The 27780-nt window shown below is 45.4% G+C and overlaps 1 protein-coding gene across 4 annotated transcripts in view; it reads left to right on the top strand.

Annotated features, from left to right (window-relative positions):
• Window positions 1-27780, top strand: part of TGFBR3 (transforming growth factor beta receptor 3) — a 220378-nt gene that overhangs the window by 85101 nt on the left and 107497 nt on the right. For all 4 annotated transcript variants that reach the window (XM_032247873.1, XM_032247871.1, XM_032247872.1 and 1 more), the window contains exon 3: window positions 9753-9937. In XM_032247873.1, coding sequence (XP_032103764.1) covers window positions 9753-9937 — 185 coding nt within the window. The remainder of the gene's footprint in view (window positions 1-9752; window positions 9938-27780) is intronic.

Below are 27780 nucleotides of genomic sequence, written 5' to 3'. Positions count from 1 at the left end.
TAACAGAAACCTTATTAGCCAATGGTGTTTTTAGAATAAAATCTCCCTACTGCGATGTCTTGGTCCCAGGCTATAATGTTACCCCTTAATTCCCTCTGCATCTTTTCCACTTTTATTACAGCTGAACACACGCTCTTCATTAGTACCCTGGGTGATATGGGGAATCCGAGTGCTGAAAATTTTGTGGAATAGGTACCAGATGTTTGTGTCAACTTGGTGTGCGTTTGTATTTGGAATGCTTGAGGATCACATTTATTAAATGTGAAAATTACTTACTATATCTTCTCCAAAACATTACCCCCCTCCATCAGTATTTTTGTCCATGTTGCATGAGGTGTGATATTAGTAATTTCTTTTGGCACAGATTAAATTTAAAGTGTGTGCAGCAAATGCATCTGTTCCCAAATGCTTTGTCTGCATTCTGTCAAGTTTTGGAGCTGGCCTGCAGCCAGCAGGGATGTGGGTGTTCTGCAACTGAGATTGGAATGCTGTGTTGCAGCTAAAGGACATAATGAAAGGCTGAGCCCATTTGATTTTTTTCTTTAAGTGGAACTGGGAATTTAGACATTGATGTTATAGCGAGATCTTAGGGACATTTCCCATGTGTCCAGATAAGCAAGCATTAGTGAAAAGGATGGAGGAGGGCATTTGGTAAAATGAGAAAGGAGCTTCATGAAGTTTATAAAGTCTTTTAAGTCAACCAAACATGATAAGTATGAACCAAGCGATTTATTTTATTTTAGTAGACATGAATGAATGTTTACATTTGGCTTATGCATCTGTTCACACAGTCCCGAGGCGAGGAACTGGGAAGTGCAACATAGAGGCAGGTGGTGCTCTGCCGGGGAAGAGCCTGGAGCAGGAGTCTCAGAGACCCAGGTTCAAATCCCCCATTACCACTTCCTGCTGATGTGTGACCTTTGTCAAGTTTCTTAGCCTCTCTTGAGCTCCAGTTTTCCATTACTCTAAAACGGGGGCATTAACAGTCTTCACAGTGGCGTTGCGAGGATCAGAAACAACATGGGCAAGACATCTAGCCCCTGGTGGTATGGTAACCATACATATGAAGAGTTAACTCTCAGCTTTTCACACGAGGCGGTGGCCCCGGGAGCCACCATGTGCTACGCAGTGTGGCCTCAGGTGGCCCAGCTGCTGAGCATCCGAGTGATGGGGGCCTGCTTCGTGAAGGAGGCTGGTTTGGCAGTGGCCTTGGCAGTGTGGCCCTGGTTTGGGCCACCTGTGGAGTTTCTCACCACAGAGTTGATTTGAATCTGTGCTGTCTTCAGGTCAGTAAATGTTTTTGTCAGTAGAAGTAGCATCTCGTGGGTGAAGGGGGCTGGGTCTCTTTGCTGGTGGCTGAGGAGAATATACCAAACGGAAGAGCAGAGCCTGACTTCAGTTCAAACAAAACACAACACCCAGCAAGATTTTGAGGAGATCAGATTTCTCGGTTAGCCAGTAGAGGAGTATTAAACTCAGCTCACACTTTGAGTCCAGTGAAAAGTTAGATTTCTTTGTGAGTTACCCTTAAGGAGTCCTGGACTCAGCACATGCCAGATGCCCAGAATAAACGGAAGTATCCAGATCTCCGGAGGTGAATCTGTGTGTGCATTACTGCCAGGAAGCACTTTTCTGAAATACGCACCCACCTCTGTGGCTCACAACAGTGTACTTGTAGTGGGTTACAGAGTTTCTGTGAAGCTTCAGAAGTAGTATCTGCCATGCCTTTTCATGGTAAAGTGTGGTGCGAAGTGAGCAGGTGTGTGTGCTCATGAGTATTGTTGCTTTCAGGCGTGTTCATTCCTCATTGTCCATGCTCTGGCTGATCCTTCCTTGGTAATGCAGTTTTTGCTGTGCTGATAAGGAGCATCATCAGAGCATGTTGCTCGCTTGGCTCTTGACTGCAGGGAAGAGATTGTGTAGGGAAGACAGGATGTGGGTTTTCAGCTGTGGCCACAGAAGACACTCCCAGCCTTCTGAGCTGCCAGTGAGGGCCTACAGTAGCAGCTCCAGAGCTCACAGGTCGCCACAAAAGTGAGCAGGTGAGTCAGATGGGGTTTTGGAGCATGTTTTCCCGCTTTCCGAGCCTTTGTGGCTGGGAGGTGCTGCACTCGGGCCACACGGTGGTCAAGTGAGGATCCGAGCTGCCGTTTTAACTCAGGCACATGTGCTAGAGCCTGTGGGGTGATCATGCTGTTCCCAGGTAGAAGCCTTCCTGAATGGAGCTGGTCCTGGCCTTGTTCAGACAGATTGCGGACGGAACCACGATGAGGCCAAGGGGGAAGGATGGGAGACAAGTTCATGAGCGGACCGTGGCAGAGGGAGAGGGACAGGAAGGCTTAGGCCTGACCCAGAAGTGGCAGGATGAGGCTGGGGCATGGTGTGCTGACAGAGAGAGAGAGGATTGTCCCGACACCTGGAGAGAAGGGCTTGGCCAGAAGAGTGTTTGGGAAGAGAAGACAAACAGATTTGTGTTTCCTGCTTTCTGTGACAGTTGAAGGTGGGGAAGCTCCAACTGGGACTTGATTCTTAGCAGCTAAAAATGCCACTTCTCTCATTTCATGGTTGGTCTTCCCCGTCCCTCTTTACGCTTTTGGTATAATGAAGCTTTGGCTCTCAGGTAAAGAGTGAAAGCAGGAAGTCTGGGAAGCCCATGCAGCATGCATCATCCCTCATCCCATGGTTCTTCCTGACCCTCCACCTTTTTTTTTTTTTTTTTGAGACTGAGTCTCGCTTTGTTGCCAGGCTGGAGTGCAATAGTATGATCTTGGCTCACTGCAACCTCCACCTCCTGGGTTCAAGTGATTCTCTTGCTTCAGCCCCCCGAGTAGCTGGGACTACAGGCGTGTGCCACCTCACCCAGCTAATTTTTGTATTTTTAGTAGAGACAGGGTTTCACCATGTTGGCCAGGATGGTCTCAATTTCTTGACCTTGTGACCCACCCGCTTCAGCCTCCCAAAGTGCTGGGATTACAGGCACGAACCACCACACCCGGCCTCTTCCCCTTTTCTCAGCAATAACTGAGTGCCTACTGTGTGCCGTATACAGTGCCGGAGTGGGGCAGTCAACAGCAGACAGAATGGTTGGGTTCTGTTCTTTTGTGGTGTTTGCAGTCTTTGAGAGCATGTAGATGCGAAACCAATAATTGCACAAATAATTATGTACATCTAATCACAGGAAGTGCTGTGGAGAGAAACAGAGTACCATGAGCGTATGAAAAAATATAGATCTAACACAGCAAGGGAGGTTTGGGCAGCTTGCTTGAGAGATCAGTAGAATGAGCAGGAGTTTGTCACGCCATGGTGGAGGGAAGGAACAGAAGCGGCGGGGAAGGTGTTCCTGGAGGACTATGCAGAGGCTCACATAGGACAAAGGTTGGCCCTTCTGATGAAGAAAAGAAGACAAGTACATTAATTAGGGTAGGTTAAGCTACAAATGTCAGAAACCCCAAATAACATTGGTTTAAATAAGAAAAAAGTTTACATGTGTTTCCTATTTTAAAAAAAGCAGTTCATAGCTGGTCTGGTGGCCCCATGTTCATCAAATATCCAGGCAACTTGTCGGTGGCTTTGCCTTCCTCGGCATGCTGCTTCTGTCTCATGGCCCCAAAGGCTTGCTCTAGTGCCACCTGTCACATCCACCTTCTAGCCAGCAGGCAGCAGGAAATGGCAGAAGAACTGATCCCCTTCCCTTCATGCAGGAAGCTGCCAGCTGCTAGCAGGATTGGGAAACGTAGCTTTTGTTCTGGGTGGCTGTGTGACCAGCTGGCACTTGGAGAAAGGAGAACAATGGCTATAGGCAGACAGTGAGCGCTTCTGTGCCTCACCAGAATGGCCAAAACACTGGGAGCAAGTGCCCGGGGAATGAGAGATGAGCCATGGTAGGAAGCAGGGCCAGATCTTGGAGGGCTTTGTAAGTCATGGTGAGGTTCTGGGGCTTCATCTGGATAGCAGAGATAGAGTGGTAAGTCTTTTAAAGCAGAGAGAAGCAGGATCAGACTTGGGTTTTTCTGAAGATCAATTTGGCTGCTCTGCAGAAGACATTCTGGTGGAGATAAGAATTACGAATGTCTTGCAGTAGTCAGGTCAAGAGAGATGATGATGGCCGTGGAGATGGAGAGGAGGGGACAGTTGAGTGGTCAGGGAGAGAATCCATTGGGTGAGGAAGGGGAAGGAGTGATGTTGGGGCAACACCCCCCACCAAGCCCCGGTTGGTGCCAGACATATATAGGTGGAGGTGGGTGCCATTTACTGAGGGAGGAACAACAGGCACCGGGGGTAAAGATCCTGAGTTCTGCATGTTGAGATTGGGTATCCATGAGACAAAAGTAGATGATGAAGGAGCTGTTGAATATTCAGGCCTGGAGCTTAGAAAAAGAAGTCTGGGTTGGGTGCAGTGGCTCACACCTGTAATCCCAGCACTTCAGGAGGCCAAGGCAGGTGGATCACATGAGGCTAGGAGTTCAAGACCAGCCTGGCCAATATGATGAAACTCCATCTCTACTAAAAATACAAAAATCAGCTGGGCATGGTGGTGGGCGCCTGTAATTCCGGTTACTCAGGAAGCTGAGGCATGAGAATCACTTGAACCTGGGGAGCGGAGGTTGTAGTGAGCCAAGATCGTGCCACTGCACTCCCACCTGGGTGACAGAGCAAGACTGTCTCAAAAAAAAAAAAAAGAAAGAAAAGAAAAAGAAGTCTGAGGTGGCCTGGAGTCATTTCTGTAAAGAGATGGGAATTGAACCCATGGATGTGTTTGAGAAAATCTATGGAAAAAGAGTAGAGTGCTCCAAGAAGGCTTGGCGGGCATTTTACCTGGAAGGCGGTGATGGAACAGCTGGTGGCAGAAGAGCATCTCTCCAAGATATTCAAAGGAAAACTTCATACAATCACACTGCCTCTTTCCTTTGTTGGCCAAAGAGGCTTTCTTTTTCCTCAAAGGAAATCCTCTCCCTATACTCCTCCACTGTGTCTGTTCTCTGAGGAGAGGACAGGTCTACACCATACTTCTTTTTAACCTATATCCTTTAGCCTGGTCATTTCCACAGGGACTTTTCGTTCCCTCTTTTAAGTCTTAATTTTTTTCACTTATACATTCTGTACCCTTTGCAAACTTATCTAGTTATTTTTTTCAGGATAAAATCCTAGCAGGAAGTTGCTGGGTCAAACGTTATGTACCTTTCGTGGGGCCTTGGATACCACTGAAAAATTATACCAGTTTGCTCTCCCAAGCAGCAGTATGACGCTGGTGTACTATTTGAGGAAGGTTTCTTAAGGCATTTCTGGCCTTAATTTTTTATAAGCATTGACCCCCTCTCCCAACTTTTCTTTAATGAAGAATTTCAACATACAGAGATGTTGAAACCATTGTGCAGAGAACATCTAGATTCCACAATTAGCCTTTTGCAATAGTTGCTTTATCAAATATTCCTCCATCCGTCAATCTATCTTATTTTTTTGGATGTATTTCAAAGTAAGTTACAAAACGGTAGATCTCGCCCCTAAATCTATGACCACATTTTGATTCTCACTGGAAGTGCTGGCTGGCTGCGGTGGCTCATGCCTGTAATCCCAGCACTTTGGGAAGCCGAGGTGGGTGGGTCATGAGGTCAGGAGATTGAGACCATCCTGGATAACATCGTGAAACTCCATCTCTACCAAAAATACAAAAAAGTTGCTGGGCGTGGTGGTGTGCACCTGTCATTCCAGCCTCTCGGGAGGCTGAGGTAGGAGAATCACTTGAACTGGGGAGGTAGTGGTTGTGGTGAGCCAAGATCGTGCCATTGCGCTCCAGCCTGGGTGACAGAGTGAGACTCCATCTTAAAAAAAAAAAAAAAAAGTGTTGGCACAGTAGCCCAGGCATTGGGCTGGATGTTCACTGTAGAGTGGTTGGTCACCCGTTCCCTCTCCTCACCCAGTGGATTCTCTCCCTGGCCACTCAACCCTGTCCCCTTCTCTCCATCTCTATGGGCACCATCTTCTCTCTTGCCCTGATTACTGCAGTGCCCAACACTGCAGGACCCTGCCTCCTGAGAGAAAGAGCCCCAACAGGGGCCAAGTCTAAAGCTTTGGGTGACTGGGGCAACCTTGAAACAGCTACTTAAGTATATTGAGCTTACTTTCCTTTGTTTAAAATGAGGCTAGTGCCACTTCGTTGCCATGTGTCAGCAGGTTGTGCAGCACCTTGCCTTTCATAGTGGGCACTTAATAAATGGAGCAGCACCTCTCTCTCTCTCTCTCTTATTTTTTGAGACAGAGTTTTGCTCTTATTGCCTAGGCTGGAGTGCTATGGTGCAATCTTGGCTCACTGCAGCCTCCACCTCCCAGGTTCAAGTGATTCTCCTGCCTCAGCCTCCCGAGTAGCTGGGATTACAGGTGCACACCACCATGCCCAGCTAAATTTTGTGTTTTTAGTAGAGACAGGGTTTCACTACGTTGGCCAGGCTGCTCTTGAACTCCTGACCTCAGGTGATCCACCCGCCTCGGCCTCCCAAATTCCTGGGATTACAGGCATGAGCCACCGCACCTGGCCAAAGATACCATTTCTTATATGCCTTTGGGGATGGTGGTAGATAATTCCTGATTTTTTTTCTTTTTGGTCTTTTTTTCTTGTAAGGACAATTTAATCATATGTTGTAGCTTTTTTTCTTTTTCAATCTTTGAGGGAAAAAAATTCTATTGAGGAAATTCAGAAACCAACTACTACTGTAATATCAGATGGTCACGAACACTCTATTGAGTGTATTTAAACATTGAGCCAAGTGTGTCTCTGTATTTTCATTTTTTATTTTTATTTTCTGAGATAGGGTCTCACTCTGTCACCCAGGCTGGAGTGCAGTAGTGTGTCATGACTCACTGCAGCCTCGGCTTCCCTGGGCTTAGGTGATTCTTCCACCTTAGCCTCCCGAGTAGCTAGGAGTAGAGATGTGTACTACCACAACTGCTAATACGTACACACACACACACACACACAGACACACACACACACACACACACACACACACACACACACACACAATTTTTTTTTCCATCATATTACCCAGATTGGTTTTGAACTCCTGGGTTCAAGTGATCCACCTGCTTTGGCCTTCCAAAGTGCTGGTATTACAGGCATGAGCCATTGCATGTGGCCTCTAGTGGGTCTCTGTAAAGAGTCACTTCCCAGCACTTGATCAGAGTGTACTTTCTCTTTTCTTTGACCTTGGACTGACTCATATAACCCATGGCTGGAGCTCCAGCCCTTAAAGAGAGTGTTTGCCCTGTCTGGACCCTGGCAAAACAGAGAACATAGACTCTAAGGCAAGAAGTGTGTGTCCTCAGTACTGAAGACTTCCCAGCACTGGTCCCCTCCCTCTTAGTGTAGTACCTTATCGTTTGATTTGTTTCCACTGAGGTTTTGCACCAGCCCCAGTGGAGGTGAGCAGTGTGGTGATTTAAGGAAGATCTTAATGGGTGATGGTGGCCTCATGTGGAGGAGGGCAGATCAAACAGATTGCAGGCCTTTTTGCAGATGTGTTTTTAGCCTGTTTAGAGCTTTGCACACATACAAGAAGGGAACTGAAAGGCAATTTATTTGTGCTTAATTTGTGATAATTGTAAATTCATGGTAGGAGGCTCTGCAACCTGTTCAGAAGGGTTTCCCAGTGTGGGTAGCTGTAGCCAGTGTGTGTCCTCAGAATTGAGTAGGAGTGGGAGAACTTCTTGGAGCTGTGGGTGTGAAATGTACCAGACATCCACTGCGGCTGGGAGAGCAGGAGGCCAGGTGGGCAGGACAAGGGCAGCAGGGTCAGTGCCTGCCCATATGGTTTCCCTGCACCCCGCCAGGGGCTCCAGGGAATGTACAGTCAGTACCTCCTGTTGTTGCTGTCAGGACATCTTCCTTCACCACCTTATGCTTTCTCAGAAAGCAGCTGGCCACAGTCCAGCCATACAGAAAGTGGGAGTGATTATTTGAGAAGACATATACTTCATTTCAGACCAGATAGCTATTATCAGCCTAGATAATTTCTGTGAGTCCTGAAATAGACTTGGCCCACGAGGCAGGGTGTCTGCTTCTGGTTGCAGACTGGCTGATTCTGAACTATGTTTGCAAACCTGGAGAGTACCTTTATTATTTAGAAGTCAGGAAGAACAAACTGGAGCACATTGAGGCCTTTTACCTGGGTTCCATCTGGAAGGTTGTGGTGTAGTAGGCCTGGGTGATCGAATGGAGACAGTAGCACCAAGCTCACAGAAGTGTGTGAGGAGTAAGCATCCTGTACCCGTTCCTTCTTCCCCTGGGTGTGCCTCTATCAATACAGCCAATGTGAAAGGCGGCTGCAGTGATATCATGGCTGTAGCAGCCTATTTCTCATATGCCTTACAGCCAAATCCAAGTCTCTGGAATGGTGCCCTACTCACTAATCTGAGAGAGGACTTTTTTTTTAAGTTTAATGATTCATTTCTTCATTTAACAAACATTTTCTGAGCCTCTCATATATGCTAGGCACCTAGTTGAATGCTGAGGATACAAAGATGAGTACCCACAACCCTCAGAGAGGTCGCATTCAGCCAGCACAGATGAATGTGTATACCAGTGGCTGTCATGTCAGTGCAGCAGTGGAAACAGGCAGGGAAATTGCAGGAGTGCAGAGAAAGAGAGCCTTCCTCAGCTTGGGATGTTTGTTGTGGAAGCGGAGTGAGAGTGGAAGAGGAATTTGGGTAAAGGAAGCAGGCTTGAATGAGGACATGGAGTTGAGAAACATCCTGGTGTGTCTGGAGACCTTTAAATAAGTTGATGTGGAGTGGGAAGGCGTGAGAGATAGGAAGGGGCTAGATCAAGAAAGGCCTCCTGTGTTCTGTGACAGAGCTTAGGCTTTATTCGGTAGGGCAGCTGTTCTGAAGGGACAGGAAGTGGCCACAGAGATGCCAGCAGCAGGCATTTGCTTTGGGAACACCCATACCATTGAGCGCCTCTAGGTGAGGTGGACTGTGCCTGGGTGGAGGGTGGCATGCAGCGTTTGAGCCCTCAGACTCCATTCAGGAAGATTAATAGTTTTCTAGGATCAGTGAAGAGGTAGAGATGGAGAGGAGTGGATGGATTCAGGATATAAGGCTTGGTTGATTAGAGGAAGAGGGAATGAAGAAGCCGGAATCAAGTTTGACCAGGATTCTACTTTTTCTATTTCAGGCTCTGCTAAGAGCCTACTACTTCTGGGAGGATTTTTCTGACCTCTGGGCCAAATTTCACTGCATAGCTCTGGCCCCGATCACCTCTGCATGTTACATCTTGCTCTGTGTTGTTCTTAAGTTTGTTTTGCTTTCCCTAATAAAGGGAAGCTCTGAAAAGATAGGATCTGTATCTTATACTTTTGTTGAGTTCAATATTATGTATTTAATATTATTTATGTGTGGTATTATTGGGACTTTAAGCAATTTATTTTATTTATCTCTGGTTTTCAACTAAGAGGGAAGAATGAATTAAACGCAAATGTTAAATGGAAAGTGTCCTCTACCCAGAGGAATGCTTTCATGACTTGTGAGTCCAAAAGGGAATTAGAAAAATCAAATACATATCGAAATTATCCAAAAGAAGTTTAAGAGATTGGGATTTTAGAAGGTGGGCTTGCTTTTTGGCCACTTAGTCTGCAAACAGTTTACCTGGAAAAGCATCTCTGGTGGGTTGGTAGGGTCTTGATCACCCTTGCTCCTTTGAGGCAGAAGGAATCGCTGTTTCTGAGTGTTTTGTGATTTGTTTGTGATTCCCTTGGCAGGTCCTGAGCCCACTGCACTGTGTGAACTGTCACCTGTCAGTGCCTCCCATCCTGTCCAGGCCTTGATGGAGAGCTTCACTGTGCTGTCAGGCTGTGCCAGCAGAGGCACGACTGGGCTGCCACAGGAGGTGCACATCCTGAATCTCCGCGCCACGGACCAGGGGCCTGGCCAGCTGCAGAGAGAGGTAGGTGCAGGTGTCAGCTCTCAGCCCACTCCCACTGAGTCTGCAGAGAGGATTTTCTGGACAGAAGCCCTATGCTTGTCTTCTGGGGTTCAACAGAGAAGCTCATGTATGAACATAAGAGAGCAGGATTTAAAATACCAACTGCTATCTGGATTGGGCAGCTTTAGGATTTCTCTGTCTAGAGATTGGTTGGCTCTCCCACTTTCCTAGCCCTTCATATTAGAAAAAAGCGTTCAGCCGGGCGCGGTGGTGCACACCTGTAATCCCAGCGCTTTGAGAGGCCAAGGTGGGAGGATCGCTTGAGCTCAGGAGTTTAAGACCAGCCTGGGCAACATAGCAAGACCTCATCTCTACTAAAAAGAAAAAATAATTAGCAAGGTGTGGTGGTGAGCACCTGTAGTCCTAGCTACTTGGGAGGCTGAGGCAAGAGGATTGCTTGAGCCTGGGAAATTGAGACCAGAGTGAGCCATGCTTGCCATCGCACTACAGCCTGGGAGATAGATCGGGACCCTGTTTTAAAAAAAAATAATAATAATTTCATCTTTTTTCTTTTTTTTTTTTTTTGAGACGGAGTTTCACTCTTGTTACCCAGGCTGGAGTGCAATGGCACGATCTCAGCTCACCGCAACCTCCCGTCTCCTGGGTTCAGGCAATTCTCCTGCCTCAGCCTCCTGAGTAGCTGGGATTACAGGCACGCGCCACCATGCCCAGCTAATTTTTTTTGTATTTTTAGTAGAGACGGGTTTTCACCATGTTGACCAGGTTGGTCTCAATCTCTTGACCTCGTGATCCACCCGCCTCGGCCTCCCAAAGTGCTGGGATTACAGGCTTGAGCCACCGCGCCTGGCCATAAATTCATCTTTTAAACATGATTGTGAGAAACCAAATAAGGTACCATTTCTCTGTCATTGTGAAATGTCTTTCCCATTTCCTCCTGTGTCCTCTCTTTCTTCTTTCCTTTGTTGTATGAACTTATTGCTTCTGCAGGATGAATGACGGGAAATGGGAAACTCTGGAATAAAGATGGCAGTACTTTGTACTTGCCTGAAAATCTCTGAGCGTAGCTCCTTAGCACTATCTAGGCAGTTCCCCAAAAGGGGGGAACATTAGCCGAGGTGGTGATGATAAACATACACGCTCATAGTTACTCGCATTTACTCTGCCCGGTACTGTTCGAAGCACTCATACACTAACCCCATGAGTCCTACAGTTATACTCATTTTACAGATGACAGAACAGATGCGGAAAACTTTTTTGTGCAAGATCATGAACTTCAGAGAAAAATGGCCCCCTCTTTTCCATGACTTGAAAATGGCCTAGATTGTAGGAGAATGGTCATCATTTAAGAGGACAGATTTCCCAACAAGATAACACAGAATGCTCTTTCCTTCTGTTTTTAAGTTTCTGTGTGTCAGAAATGTTATCACTAAGGTATTTCTCTCCTGGAAGAGAGAAACCACAAAAAGTCCTGATCATAGTGCAGTATAGGAAAACTAATGCAGAATGGAATTTATTTTCGAGCTTTCTTCTGATCAGGAGAGTTAATTCCAAAGCCACTTGTTTATGTGTCTCAGTCACCCCATCTTTTTGGGGTAGTAGGAATAGGAGAAGCACGAGATGTTAAGAAGGAAAAGCAAGCTGATTTTAATCTCATGAACGTGTGCGGAGTTGGCTCATTTCAGAGACAGATCATCTAACCTTTCCAGCAACGTTGGAAATTATTGTTAATACTCTTGGTTGCTTGCCATTGTTGCTGCAACTCATATTTCAGGTCAGATTTCTTTATCCCAGTAACGTGTGTTTAATTCTGAACTTACGGGGGAGAGTTTGTGGTGAGAGGAAAAGAGGGAGAGGAGGAAATGCAGCTACTATGAAGTGTTGCTGACTCCAGCAATTCTTTAGCAGCGGTAATTGCTCATTTTATGTATGCTTCTCTCAGGAGCACTCAGAGTGAAAAGAAAGTCCGAGCTGTCAAAGAAGCAGCAGCAGCAGAAAATTCTTGATGTTAAATTGTGCAGTATTATTGTTGACTCTGAAAACAGATTCAAATAAGACTACTGAAACAAAAGAAAAATACCTCAAGGAGTGACAGCAGGGCTCTCCTACACTTGCATTTACTATGTTACCCAAAATGGAATTCATTTTAGGACATGGCAGTACTGAGGATACATAACATAAGCTGGCATCAGGGACATAGTGTGTTCAGTGAGGAAGAAAAGAAAGAGGGCCTGCAAAGGGTAGTCTCAAACTTGTTTAAAAACCTGAACGTTATTCTCCTTCAATATTTGTATAGTATATGCATGATTTTGGGCCAGTGATTTGAAGATGTTCTTGAGCATAGACAACTGAGGGACGTTTAGGAATTACATGGTTATAGTTCAATGCTGTTTGAAAACAAGATTTTGGGATAACTGATTTTCAGACATTCCATCTGGCTCTGCATTGCTCACATATGGCAGACCTCAGAGTAGTTTGCATATACAAAGTGAGGGTAGAGGATGACATCAGAATGAGGGTCAGGACAACGAGAGAGTGAAAGAGAGATTATTTATGGATGGTAAGATGGGTGTGGATAAGTATTAAATATCGCCCACCCTCTTGACATACGACTGTGGAGGACATTACCGCAGCTGTGCAAACAGTTTTTAAAAATCATTTGAATCACATGACCCAGCAATCCCACTCTTAGGTATATACCCGAGAGAAATGAAAACACATGTCCACACAAAGACTCGTCTGTGACTGTTCGCGGGAGCATTAGTCCAAAAGTGGAAAGACCCAAATGTTCATCTTCTGATGAATGGATAAAATGTGGTATATCCATACAGTGGAATGTTATTGAGCAATAAAAAGGGTGACATACTGCTATATGCTACAGCATGGATGAACCTTGAAAATCTGCTAAATGACAGAAGACAGACACAGGACCACATATGATTCCATGTGTGTGAAATGTTCAGAATGCAGAAATTTATAGAGACAAAGTAAAGTAGTCATTGCTTAGGGATAGAGGGGAAAGAAGGAAATGAGGGCTGGCTGCTAATGGTTACAGGCTTTTTAAAAAAAGTGGAGGATGGGGCGGGTGCGGTGGCTCAGGCCTGTAATCCCAACACTTTGGGAGGCCAAGGTGGGTGGATCATGAGGTCAGGAGTTTGAGACCAGCCTGGCCAACATGGTGAAATCCGATCTCTACTAAAAATACAAAAATTAGCTGGGTGTGGTGGTGGGCACTTGTAGTCCCAGCTACTCGGGAGGCTGAGGCAGGAGAATCGTTTGAACCTGGGAGGCAGAGGTTTCAGTGAGCTGAGATCGTGCCATTGTACTCCAGCCTGGGTGATAGGGTGAGATACCACCTCAAAAAAAAAAAAAAAAAAAAAAAGTGGAGGCTGGGCATGGTGGCTCACACCTGTAATCCTAGCACTTTGGGAGGCCGAGGCGGGTGGATCACCTGAGGTCAGGAGTTTGAGACTAGCCTAACCAACATGGCAAAACCCCATCTCTACTAAAAATACAAAAATTAGCCAGGTGTGTTGGCGGGCACCTGTAGTCTCAGCTACTTGGGTGGCTGAGGCAGGAGAATCACTTGAACCCAGGAGGCAGAGGTGGCAGTGAGCTGAGATCGCACCACTGCACTCCATCCTGGGTGACAAAGCAACACTCTGTCTCAAAAAAATTAGAAAAAAATGTGAAGGAGAGACAAAAATGTTCTACAACTCTGTGAATGTGCTAAAAACTGTTGAATTGTAGTTTCATTGGGTGAATTTTATGGTTTGGGAATTGTATCTCAACAAAACTATTTTTAAAAACCATTTGACCTGCTGACATGCTAATTAGTCTATAAAGTTTATCTTGGCTCAACTGACTTTTACCAATTGCCTCCTCTTTCAGCTTAAACTCACCTAAAGCTTTTTGTTATTTTCAAATAATAGATATGCCATGATATGGTCTATGCTAAAAATAACAGTTGATCTGTTTTGGGAGTAATAATAGGAGGGCCAGAGGCAGCCTTTGTTCAGTCTCTACCAATTTTTTTTTTTTTTTTTTTTTTTTTTTTTTTTTAAGATGGAGTCTCACTCTGTTGCTTAGGCTGGAGTGCAGTGGCGCCATCTCGGCTCACTGCAACCTCTTCCTCCTGGGTTCAAGTAATTGTCCTGCCTCAGCCTCCTGAGTAGCTGGGACTATAGGTGCATGCCACCATGCCCAGCTAATTTTTGTGTTTTTAGTAGAGACAGGGTTTCACCATGTTGGCCAGGAAGGTCTCGATTTCTTGACCTTGTGATCTGCCCTCGTTGGCCTCCCAAAGTGCTGGGATTATAAGCGTGAGCCACTGCGTCCGGCCTTTTTTTTTTTTCTTGAGACAGAGTCTCACTCAGTCACCCAGGTTGGAGTTCAATTGCGTGATCTTGGCTTACTTCAACCTCTGCCTCATGCCTCAGCCACCTGAGTAGCTGGGATTACAGGCATGTGCCACCGTGCCCAGCTAATTTTTTATACTTTTAGTAGAGATGGAGTTTCATCATGTTGGCCAGGCTGGTCTCAAACTCCTGGCCTCAAGTGATCCGCCTGCCTTGGCCTCCCAAAGTGCTGGGATTATAGAGGTGAGCCACCATGCCTGGCCTGTACCAAATATTGAAGGCAAATATTTTTTAAAATGAAATGATAAGTGCCGTTACTTACAAATTAGGAAAACAATTACCGTGCTGGATCCAAGCCCTAATTGACTATAACTCTAAAAACAGTAGTAGTTGGTTTTCTTGATGTCATCCTTAAATGTGAGGGAATTACTAAATCAGCCACATTTCCTCTTGGCTTGTTATTGGTACAGGATCGGTATCAAGGTCTATTATAAATCAGCCCATCTTTAATATTTTACTATTAATAAATCCCTACCTCCCAGGTGCCTTAATGTTCTTCAGCTGGGGAGAGATTTTTAATTTTCCTGTATAGAGGCAGTGACAGAGCCTATACCCAGAAATAGTAACTGCAGCAGATTGACAAGATTTAGGGAGACAGTTATGCTTAAGTTGGATGAACAGTTTTATAGGCCGCAGAGAATTTGTATCAGAAACACGCTTGTTACAGCAGTACATAAAAAGCCCTTGGTACCAAAGCACTGTTTTGTCATTGGCCTCCCTGCTGGGCTCTCCTTGAGACAGAGTAGACCTAAGGTTGTATTTTTCATCTGAGAACACACCTCTCATTTGTAATCATTGGTTTCAGAAACAACAGCCTGGAAGTGAACAGGAAGCTGGAAAATGACTTTCTGGCAGCAGAGGAGAGCAGAAGAGCATAAACAATGCTGAGAGATCAGATTTATCTTTTAGAGTAAGTGAGGACCAGTGTCATGGTTTCCATCCCCGTGAAAACCAGCTCCTGGTGCCCTCTGACTTTGAAGTAAAATGCAGCCACCCATTTCTGTCCGACTCCAGAGTTTAATTGCTCAGGGCGTTTCTTGATTCTTGAGAAGGGTTACAGCACCATCAGAGGCTTGTTTACAGTAACATACTTTCATTAGTTGCTGGAATGGCAACAATTTTGTTTCCTATCATCTAATTTTTACTTGTGACCTGCTTTTATGTGGTAGTGTGTCTTTTCTATTTCCGACCTATCTAATTGCTTGCTTATTATGAAAAGCTGCTGAGGATAAGTCCTTAGTTAGCCATTACATATGTGTAGGAAAGATATGGACATTTAATTTATGTATTTGTTTTGACATTAAAGGAGCAATGGGCGGGCGTGCCACTGCCTGGCTGTAGGGGTGGAGTGGGGATCGGGAGGCTCTATTACCGTGGGAAAGGGGCCAGGTTTAATAACTTCACCCGCCAAAAAGCTCATAACCTTCTGAGCTTCTCTGCATCATTCCAGAAGAGGATTTGGGATGAGCTTCCAGCAACAGGAATACCAGCAATGTAAGCAGAAATACAGAATGAGGACCAAGGGAAAAAGAAGAGTACAGTTTGTTAGCCATGTGGGTTAATGTGGTTGGTATGATTGTTTGAAATGTGACTCCAGGCTTTTTGGCAGGCACAGCCAAATGGGATGTGTGGTTAATCACACGTGTGCCTCCAAATCACTTTTACTTTGTGCCTTCTCTGAGGACTCTGGCATAAAGCTGCCCCTTTCTTGGTTCTTTTTGAGGGCAGGAAAGACCACAGTTGGGAGAAAGAGAAGGAAGTAAACACTGTCAAATGCTAATTGACAGTGCTCTACTTGCCTCTTTACAGCTGTCACATCCCCCAGATAACAACACCAGCAGCCATAGCAGTGGAGACTGCGTGTCTCCTGAGGGCCAGGCACTTGTTTGGTTCTGCCAGTCTTGTCGTCAGCCTGCAAGGGAGGCTTGGTGGTCACTGTTTTTGCAGAAGAGGATGCTTGGGCTTAGGGAGGTTACACAACCAGATGGTGAGCTGTGGAGCCAGGCCAGCGTTGTGTCTGCTGGATTCTACAGTGCACGCTGCAAGCTTTCCCCACGCTCTACACAGTTGTCCTTTTCCTTTTAGCTTTTACTTGGTTCTGGCTACAGAACCTGCTAGTCTGTTTTGTTAGAGAGCCAGCAAGTAGGTCTGTTAGTGAGGGTTTGCGTTCTGTGCATAGGTGTGTAATAACTCTTTCCAGTCCTGGGGGTCCTTTTCGATTCCCTTCCTTGTAGCTTTGGGGCGGTATCAAGTTGGTCTGTGTGTGGCAGTGTCTCTTTTTTCCCTTTCACGGTTTAGGATTATCATACCGAATGTCAGTAATTATAAAATGCAGGGCTGAGCTCAGGAGCTGTTGTGCTCTACATGGCTGCTAGTCCCCATGCTAAATGGCGCCGCCAAGGGGCCTTTTATGTTCTTGTCTGTTTTTATAGTTAAACGCTCCCGCCAGCTCCCACCCCCAGGCCTTCAGCTGCCATCACAAAAGTAGCTCACCTGTCCTCTGCTTATAATTTACTGTATCCTGTATCCAGACTTGCTTTAACTGCGTGATAAGACGGAACTAGCACATTCACTGACTCTTTTTGCTAAGAACGAAATGCAAGAGCTTCAGTATTCAAACTTTGCCATCTGATTTGACATCTTTTTGCTTACATTGAGGAATTTGGCAATTCAAGACCATTTTGGAGATTTTTATCTACCTACCTACCCCATTTCCACAATATTAATACACGAACACCTTTTCTCTTTTTACCCCTCAGTTATCAAGATTCAGATAAAAAAGTGCTCGGTGAGGAATGGGTGTGCCTTGCCCATCACCACTAAAAGAATTGATAGAAAATCTCAAGCCTGGGTTTTGGGAGAATACATATGTGAGAGCAAAAACATTAAACTAGCTACATTCTTTTCTTTATCTGAAGCATTTTTTACCCGCTGCTATTCATAAATGACTTCCTAATGCTAGTCCTGTGCATATGTAGAAAAGGCAAAAAACCCAGGGCTATTTATGTTTGAGATATCTTATATGTGGTATGTACTAAGCAAGTGTCAAAGTAAACCCGTCACACACAGACACTGTATATTTGGAATGTATTCTAAACAAATACATTCCACATATAAGCACTGCCTGGCGTTGGTTTAAAAGAAGGCAGTTGTGCAAATCACCCCAGCCTGACAGGGAAGATTACCTCTGAAATGGTCATTTTGTGTCCCACCAGACCTGTAACAGATATGGTCATGCACTGCTTCATGACAGAGACACGTTCAGAGAAATGTGTCATGAGGGGATTGTGTTGTGCAGACATCATAGTATAGGTACACAAACCTAGATGGCATGTGCTACTATGCACCTAGGCCATATGGTATACATAGCCCATGGCTCCTAAGCTGCAAACATGCACAGCATGTTACTATGCTGAATATTGTAGGCAATTGTAACACAATGGTAAGGATTTGTGTACCTAAACATATCTGAACATAGAAAAGGTACAGGAAAATTATTTATGGGACCACTGTCATACATGTGGTCCCTGTTTATTGTAACATTGTTATGTGGCCCAGGGCTGTACTCTTTCTCTCTCTCTCTCTCTCTCTCTCTCTCTCTCCCTCCCTCCCCCCCCTCCCTCTCCCCCTCCCCGTCTCTCCCCACCTGCCCATTTCCTCTCTCCTTCCCTCCCTCCCCCATTTATTTGAGTATTGTTTCATTACCTACAAAGGCAACTGAATCTGTCTGTACACATAGGATGGGAGGGCCTGAATGAATAGGACAGTCATATCATTTAAAAAGAGTTGCTCCTTTACTTGAATACACGCAATGCAATTTAAACGATGACATCTGCGGCAGTGTGAAGATGCTGGTCCAGGCATGGAACGGGGAGCAGAGTCAGGGACAGCAAGGCAATGCATCTGCCAGCAGTCACAACAGAGGACAATGCAAGCGGGAGTTGACACTGGTCACACTAGTCAGTGATGATTTGTAACACTTTGGAGCAAGATGTTCAAACTAAAATTCCAGCTAACTCTCAAATAGGAACTTTCCAAAAATGCAGGCTTGAACTTTTAGAAAAAGTGAAAGCAGAAATCAGAGAGGTAATAGTAAACACCAGGGTTTAGTAAACAAACCAGGACACAAGGCTAAGCTAAGAAGTTAAAGTGTTCCTACCAAGATGCAGGCTGGTCACGCCACTGAAATCCTGCCATTCATCACAGTAACATCCAGATGCTGTACCATTGCCCTAGGAAAGCAGAGCCCCTGCCCCAGCAGAGAGACTGAGCCTGGTTGGACCATACCATTTTAGAATGAGGTAATGCCGGTTTATATTCTATGCTGGCTGGACAAATTGCAAAAAACCTCCCTTATTATTGCCTCTTTCCCTGGATAGAGAAGAGACTACCTTGAGCTGCCCCTGCTACTCTGCCTTTTTGTGTTTTGAGATGGAATCTCGCTCTGTCGCCCAGGCTGGAGTGCAGTGGCGTGATCTTGGCTCACTGCAACCTCTGCCTCCTGGGTTCAAGTGATTCTTCTGCCTCAGCCTCCTGAATATCTGGGACTACAGGGTGCACCACCACACCCAGCTAATTTTTGTACTTTTAGTAGAGTTTCAGTAGAGATGAGATTTCACCATGTTGGCCAGAATGGTCTTGATCTCTTGACCTCATGATCCGCCTGCCTCTGTCTTTCAAAGTGCTGGGATTGCTGGCATGAGCCACTGCGCCTGGTCAACCCCTTTCAGATTTGTCCAGCGGCAGCATTTTCCAATCAGTATGGTGTTTTGTCTTTGTGGAGGTTAGGGTTAGAACCCTGACCTGTACTACTGTTGCCATGGTAACTGCCCTTGACTTTTTAAAAAAATTATATAATTTCCTGAAAATGTTGTTAGACAATGTTTTTACAAGAGCACCCTCCACAGTTAAAAATGTGACATTTTGCTCATAGAACTTTTGGGACAGTAGTAAAAAAAGCAGCAGACCCAAGTCAGGAGCAGTTCTGCAAATCTGAGACGCAGACGTGCCAACTGGGCAAAGGCCCAGTGCGTGCGTGTGCCGCACTCCAGTGTTCCGGCTTGGGCCTTCTTGCCATTGCTTATCTGCTTCTTGACATTTCTGTTTGAGAGTAAAAGGAAACTTACTGCTAATCGCTGATTTAAATACTTAAATTCTGCAGAAGTGTTTGTTGTATTGCCTTCAATCCCTCCTTCCTCAGTGTTTGCTAAATATTTCTGTGTAAATTTAGACACATGTTTAATTATTTTACTTTCGTTCCATGATGTTGAGGACATGAATGACTTGGCCCCTCTGATGCCTCAGGTCAGTTTATTTCTCTTTTCCTTCCTCTGCCCCACTTGAATGAGTGAACACCTACACGTCCTTTCCCTTCTTCCCTCTTTGTGGCCTGAGCTCATTCTTGAGGAGACCTTTATGATGCCCCTTAGACCAACTCAAGGGCTGCTAGGAGTAGAGGGTCCCTGGAGTCCACCTAGCCCTAACACCTTAGGGGGACCAGACCAGAGGGTGTAGCGGTGACATGTTCACTCTTAACCATGAACTTGGTGCTGGCACTGGAGTAGCCCCTGGGGACACCAACTCCTGTCGCAGAGCTGCTTCTACACATCTCCCTGCCCCACCCTTTCTCCTCCCCAGCTTATGAAGCCTCCAGTGCTGTCAAGCACTCCATTTCTGGCACCTTCCTCTTGGTTTCCTGGTTCTCATTCCACCATTCCATCTACTTTTCTTTATCAGCTGCTCACTCTTCCTTCTTAGGTTTTTTTTTTTTTTTTTTTTTTTTTTTTGAGACAGGGTGTGGCTGTCGCCCAGGCTGGAGTGTAGTGGTGTGGCCTCAGCCCACTGCAACCTCAAGCCATTCTCCCACCTCAGCCTCTTGAGTAGCTGGGACTGTGCTTTGCCCAGCTAATTTTGGTATTTTTTTGTAGAGATGGGGTCCCATCATGTTGTCAGGCTGGTCTCAAACTCCTGAACTCAAGTAATCTGCCTGCCTCGAACTCCCAAAGTGCTGGGCTTACAGGCATGAACCAGTGTGCCTGGCCTCAGGGGTTCTTGAATGAGGCACAGCCCTTGGCCCTCTGTTTTTCTCTGTCTTCTCTCCCTGAGGTGGCTTATCTGTTCTTAACATTTTGCTTGTCACTTCCTTGCTTACAACTCCCAAAACTCTGCCTGGGCCTCTCCAGTGGAGCTCCAGTCAGGTGGCTGAAGCACCGCAGCTCTTGGGTTCCACCTTGAGCTGCCAGGTGCCTAAGATGTGGACTGGAGGAGTGACTGTCACTGTGGTTCACTCCCATGTTAGATACAGGGCTAATCTCAGCTCTGCTACTCCCCATGTGTGACCCTGGGCAAGTTACTTAATTCCCTAAGCCCTGATTCCTCATCTGTAAAATGGAGATGATAGTCGCACTTTTATCATTATTATAATTATTATTTTGAGACAGAGCCTGGCTGTCACCAGGCTGGAGTGCAGTGGCTCAATCTCAGCTCACTGCAGTCTTGCATCCCAGGTTCAAGTGATTCTCTTGCCTCAGCCTCCTGAGTAGCTGGGACTACAAGTGCATGCTACCACACCCAGCTAATTTTTGTATTTTTAGTAGAGACGGGGTTTTACCATGTTGGCCAGGATGGTCTCAATCTCTTAACCTCGTGATCCGCCCGCTTTGGCCTCCCATTGTGCTGGGATTACAAGCGTGAGCCACCGTGCCCAGCCAGTAGCACTTCTTTAGACGGTTCACCAACCACTGAGAAATGTCTCTGTGGCACTTAGGGCCTATGTAGGTACAGTCAACTGCTAGCTAACAGTAATTTTTATTCTCTCTAAAACAGAATTTAAGAATCCTCCTAGGACACTTCTCCTGAACCCAGTGCTGGTTTTTCAGTCTGGCTTCCCTGTCCCATCAATGTCACTAGTACCCTCCATCTTGGAACTTTTGAACCATCTTGGATTTGCCCATTCTCTTTTTTTTGAGATAGTCTCGCTCTGTTGCCCAGGCTGGAGTGCAGTGGTGTGATCTCAGCTCACTGCAACCTCCGCCTCCCAGGTTCAAGCAATTCTTCTGCCTCAGCCTCCCAAGTAGCTGGAATTACAGGTGCCTGTCACCATGCCCAGCTAATTTTTGTATTTTTAGTAGAGATGGGGTTTTACCATGTTGGCCAGGCTGGTCTCGAACTCCTGGCCTCAAGTGATCTGCCTGCCTCAATCTTCCAAAGTACTGGGATTACAGGTGTGAACCACTGTGCCTGGCCTACCCATTCTCTTTAAACCCTATATTTGGCCAATCACCATGTTTTATTGACATTGCTTCTGCAACTGCCCTTGAATTTCTCTGTTTCTCTCCACTTACCCTGCAGCCTCCTTAAGTGGTCTCTTGGGTCTGGCCTCTTCGGCTTTAGTTGCTGATTCTTTCTGTCTAGCTTGTGAACCTCTTCATAAAACCAAACTTCTCTAAATGATGCTCTCATAATGAATATGTTTATTCATTCACAAGCCTGTTCAATGAATCACTATTGAGAACCCACTGTGTGCTAGGTAGCCGCTCTGCCAGAGTCTTACTCATTTTTATGTCTTTAGCACCTATTAGAGTTAAGAGAATTTAATGAAACATGACAACTAATGTGACTAATATATTTTAAAATTTGCAGAAGGCCAGGTGCGGTGGCTCATGTCTATAATCTCAGCACTTCGGGAGGCTGAGGCAGGCAGATTGCTTGAGCTCAGGAGTGCAAGCCCAGTCTGGGCAATATGGCAAAACCCTGTCTCTATCAAAAATACAAACATTAGCTGGCAGGTGGATTGCTTGAGCTCAGAAAGTTGAGGCTGCAGTGAGCCATGATTACTGCACTCCAGCCTGGGCGACAGAGCAAGACACCATCTCAAAAAAAAAAAAAAAAAAAACCAAACAAAAAAAACAGAAGCCCAACAAAGGGAGTGTTTATTCTATCTGGAAGGGAGGAAAGGATTCCCAGAAGAAGGAGCATTTGATGGAAGGCTTAAAAGTCAAATCGATGTTGCTGAGCCAAGGGATGAGAGGACGCAATATCCACAGAGGGAAGAGCGGACACCAGGTGCGGAGGAGCGTTCTTCACCTACATGGTGCGGCTGGTGGAGAGCTCGGGGGTGCCAGGCAGGACTGAATTCTGCCTGCTGCCTGTTTTTGTTTTTAAAATAGCTTTAATGAGATATAATTTATGAACCATAAAGTTTACCTGTTTAAAGTGTACAAGTCAGTGGTCTTTAGTGTATTTATAGAAGTGTGCAACCAGTGGCCCATAATCTAATTTTACAACATTTTCTTCACCCTAAGAAGAAATCTTTTATCTATTAACAGTCACTCTCCCATTCCCTTTGTGTGCCCCATCCCCAACCTGGCACCAGCCCAAATAAGCCACCAGTCTATTTTCTAGATTTATCTATTCTGCATATTCATATGAATGGGATCGCGCAATATGTGATCTCTTGTGTGTAGCTTCTTTCACTTATCATAAAGCACTATCAAAAATGATAGTTGATAGTTCATCAGTGTTGTAGCATGTATCAGTTGTTTCATTCCCTTTTATTCCTGGGTGGTTTTCATTATATGGCTTTACCATGTTTTGTTTATGCATTCCTCAGTCCGATGCCTGTTTTTAAAGTTTTATTAGGACAGAGCCACACCCATTTGATAATAAGTTGTCTCTGGCTACCTTCTTACTACTGTGGCAGAGGGTTGAGTATTGTGTCAGAGACGTGCATGGCCTGCAAAGCCCTAAATAGTTACTGTTTGGCCCTTTGCAAGAAGAGTTTGCCAATCCTGGAATAGAGGATGAAGATAATGGAGGGGTGGAAGCGGCCCAAGTGGAAGATGAGGCTGGAGAGGCCACATGAGTAAGGATTTGGACTCAATCCTGTGGATTGGTGTTTCTCAAAGCGTGTGTGGTGTGAAGCCCCTGCATCGGAATCCTTTGGTATATAGATTCCTGAGCCTCACCCTGGGCTTATCAGCTAAAACCCTTGCCCCACACCTTTATTCTTAATTCCACCCGGACCTCATTCTTCAGTCTCTCAATTCTTGCCATGTTGAAAGCCCATGCTTAGGTCTTCACCCTTCACCAAACCCTTGCCTGATTCCTTTACCCTCCTTCATTTCCTTCTCTTATAAATATCGCCATGAATCTTCTTCCCCCTGCCACAACCTGTGCCTTCCCACAGTATGGAATAATATGAATGATGTGTGTTAATTCTGCACACTCATCTGGTGAGTGGAGTTCTTTAGGGCAGGAATTAGGTCTTGTGCCTTTTTTTGCATTATGCAAATTGGGTTATTGCATGGCACCAAGGATGTTATTTAAAGTATAACCGAAAATCTTAAGTGACTCTCGTTTTGCATATTGCCTCTTTGATTTGCATTCTACTAGTGGACTTAGTGTTTGCTTCCCCAAGTCCCTCTTAACACTGGAGGTAAGCAGGCGTCCTCCATTTTGTATGACCACTTCGATTTATTTATTTATTTATTTATTGGGACGGAGTTTCGCCCTTGTTACCCAGGCTGGAGTGCAATGGCGCGATCTCGGCTCACTGAAACTTCCGCCTCCTGGGTTCAGGCAATTCTCCTGCCTCAGCCTCCTGAGTAGCTGGGATTACAGGCACGCGCCACCATGCCCAGCTAATTTTTTTTTTTTTTTTTTTTTTTAGTAGAGACGGGGTTTCAACATGTTGACCAGGATGGTCTCGATCTCTTGACCTCGTGATCCACCCGCCTCGGCCTCCCAAAGTGCTGGGATTACAGGCTTGAGCCACCGCGCCCGGCCGATTTATTTTTTAATTAAATTTCTTTTAATTAATCTTATTTTTTACTCTAAACTCTGCGGATCTTTGTTTCAGTCTTTCCCTAGCCCATTTCTAAATCTTTGTTACATTCTTCTTTACTCTGAGGGGTTTTAGTCATCTGCTAGTAAACTAGTTAGTCCTTTCCGTCAGCTGGGTTAAAAAGCTATAAATGGTTTTCAACTCTATGCCGCTCCCTTGGGCAGCTCATTTGATCTGAGCCAGGTTTGAAGTTGGGCCATTGAGAATGATCTGTCCTCATGATGTAGGGGGTGACTCCAGCCAATTCTTAATATTGCTGGAATTAATTAACTTTGATTCCTTTAACTGAAAGAAGGCATTTTACTCTACCGTGTATTATTAAATACCTTATAACTTGATTTTTTTAAATTTTGTTTTCTTGCTCAGTGAGTACTTAAAATATCCCTGCCTATATAGTAATTTGTTCCCTGTTTAATATGGCTTTTTCCTTTGTTTACTCTGGACTCAAGTCTTCGTAGCTTGTTTTCTAAGTCAGCTCAAAAGTTGCTGGTCATTGGATTTGGCAGCCTTTGTAAGCTTTACCCACCAGAACCCTACAGGAAGTTGTGTGTCGGCCAGAAGAGTCTGTTTATTTAGAGCGTGATGTCCAGCAGAAGCAATCCATTTATGAGGGTCTGGTCTTAAAGACACAGGCATCTGAGTCTGTGTTTGGAAGACCTGCTGCTTTGGCTTCCATTGCAATCGTGCTCTCTGCTTTCCTGCCCGGGCACCTCAAGTGGTACTGTTGGCTAATTAGAGGAGTCCTTTTCCCTGAGCTCCTTGGTCTTGTCTGAAAGGCTAAAATATCAAGGCCAGATATTAGACAGATAGGATTCTAGTCCAAGACACCCTACACTAATGCTTTATATTTATGGCTTTTTTCCATCTGAACCAGAGTCCTTCAGCTGAATCTGAAATTTGTACATCCCTTGGAGGAAGAGGGGCAGATTACAGGCATGACTTGGGTACTTTTGAAGATAACAGAGGTGATGAGATGGGGTGTTACTGGTCCGCACTGTGAGGCAAGGACAGAGCCAGCTTTAGGATCCAAGATCGCTGCCATAGACTAACTCTTGCCCGGAGCCCAGCCGTCACCTTGTGCCCATTAGAGCTTCATTTCTACTTGTTGATACATGTATACACACATCTGATCCTTTTTGAATTTGCTACAGCAAGTCGGTGATGCGGCTGTAGGTTCTCTGTGCCTAGCATGGGGCCTGCCACAGGTTAGGGACTCCATGCCTGTGGACCAATTTACATGGAAGCTGCATTAATGTCTTGATCTCGGCTCACTGCAACCTTCGCCTCCCAGGTTCAAATGATTCTCCTGCCTCAGCCTCCTGAGTAGCTAGGATTACAGGCACGTGCCACTGTGCTCAGCTAATTTTTGTATTTTTAGTAGAGACAGGGTTTCAACATTTTGGCCAGGCTGGTCTTGAACTCCTGACCTTGTGATCCACCCGCCTCGGCCTCCCAAAGTGCTGGGATTACAGGCATGAGCCACTGTGATGTCTTCTTAAAAGGTGAGTCCTCCTCACATGGTGACAGTGATGGGAGCACATACCGAGGTGCCTTGTGGGAGACAAACGAGGAGGTATAGCAACTGCTAAGAAGCCTGAGAACAAAAGGTAGAAAGTATGCTATCATATCTCTCAGCCCTCGCCAGGCCCCTGGGTTGTTGTTTTTATTTCTTTTTTTTGAGACGTAGTCTCACTCTGTCGCCCAGGCTGGAGTGTAGTGGTGCGATCTCAGCCCACTGCAACCGCTGCCTTCCTGGGTTCAACCGATTCTCCTGCCCCAGCCTCCTGAGTAGCTAGGACTACAGGTGCTCGCCACCACACCCAGCTAATTTTTTTTATGGTATTTTTGGTAGAGATGGGGTTTCACCATTTTGGCCAGGCTGGTCTCGAACTCCTGACCTTGTGATCTGCCTGCCTCAGCCTCCCAGAGTGCTGGGATTACAGGCGTGAGCCACTGCACCCGGTGCCCCTGGGGTCTTTTAATGATCTACAGTTGGATTTTTTTTTGTGAGGTGGAAGTTATATTGAAATTTCTGTCCCAGAATAGTTCCTGAAGAGCATTGACTTTCTTGGAGTCTTAGGTAAATTTAACACTTACTAAAGGTAAAAACAGTCCTTTCCACATTTCTGTGCTTCTCCTCTCAACCTCAGGTCAGTCGATGTGCAAGCAGTGCTTTCCTTGGGTGGCAGCAGTTTTTGAAAGTAAAAGAGAAAGCTCTGGTCTAAGGGCACCAAAGGGCTGTCGGGACATGCATGATTCCGTGTTGGGCACGTGGGCATGTAGGTGTCTCCTTGGCTTGCCATGCAGTCTTAAATTTGGGCATTGTCCAAAATCAAAGGCAACTGAAGAGCTTAATTTCCAGCGATGATACATTTTGCCTCAGTCATCTGGCCCCAAAAGAATTCTGGTGGCTGATCACCCTCCCTTCTATTCCGAATGTCCCCCAGACTGTCACTTGGTGCTTTTGGCCAGGGGGCTCTGCCTCTTCCGTGCTGTGAGTTCTTCCTGCTGAGCCCAGCTTCCCCCACAGGGCTTTCACACAGGCCCTTGGTTGCTCTGGGTATATTGTCAGCGCATGTGTTGCTGTTTATTTTTGATTCCTACTTTCATAAGGTTTGAAGATTCCACTCGTTTTTCTGTCACCACTGGTTGTTAAGATACAATCTAGATGAAATGGTAATATTACCATTGTGAACAATTATTTTTCTAAAAGAACCTTTCTTGTTCATTTTTAATGCTGTTAAGATCTAATTCCCAGTATTTTAGTTGGAAGCTGTTCAAATTTCCCAAATCATAAAATCTTTCAAAGCCTACTCCAAGTTGCTTTTTCTTGATTCAGTTCTCCTCCTATTTGCATTTTTTTAAAAAAAAGGCCAGCCTATTTCCAAATATGGAAATGATCTGTGTTTATTAGAGACCAACAAAGTGATATGGGCCCTTGACTTGCTGTGAGTTGTTTTCGTAATGTGTTTTAGAGCAATGTACAAGGGCAATTTTCTGTCCTGTTTTGTTATGTGTTCTTAAATACATTTCCTAAACACTTTCTCTGGCTTGGTACTGTTACCGTGTATACATCCTACATGTGTTTCCTATTTTTTATGACTCATACTTACGGTACTCATAAAGATTTATCCTTTATCTTGGCTCTGAGTAATGAGCCCACTTGCACATTTCAGCAGAATTGTGGGTTAGGGATTTTGCATTTAATTCTGCTGGAGAGGCCTCTGGAAGGCATGGCACAGGGAGCGCGGCACGTTCCTCTTAGGCAGTCCTCCTCCCTGAAGGAACAGTTAGCTCAGTTTTTGTGAATCTGCTAATTTTTGTTCTCTAGCTTCTCCTTTCCCTTTGCCCCTTTTAGCCATTTTGCCGTTTGTGAGTAAGGCCGCACAAGAGCGTGAATAGATGAAACAAATGCCCAACTCCTTTTTGCTGCTGGTCACTGTAGTGGAGGAGGAAATGGAAATCATGAACTGAAACGATATTATTACATATGGCAACAAACTCAGGCAAGGAGTCTTCTTGGGTTCAAATAAACATTCAGACCCATGAGACTATCACAGGCCATAGGTGGCTTCATTCTACTT

The sequence above is a fragment of the Sapajus apella genome, unplaced genomic scaffold (assembly GCF_009761245.1).
Source record: "Sapajus apella isolate SASKATOON/1434 unplaced genomic scaffold, GSC_monkey_1.0 scaffold64, whole genome shotgun sequence".
In the NCBI taxonomy this organism is placed as follows: domain Eukaryota; kingdom Metazoa; phylum Chordata; class Mammalia; order Primates; family Cebidae; genus Sapajus; species Sapajus apella.
This window is presented reverse-complemented; position numbering and strand designations above follow the sequence as displayed.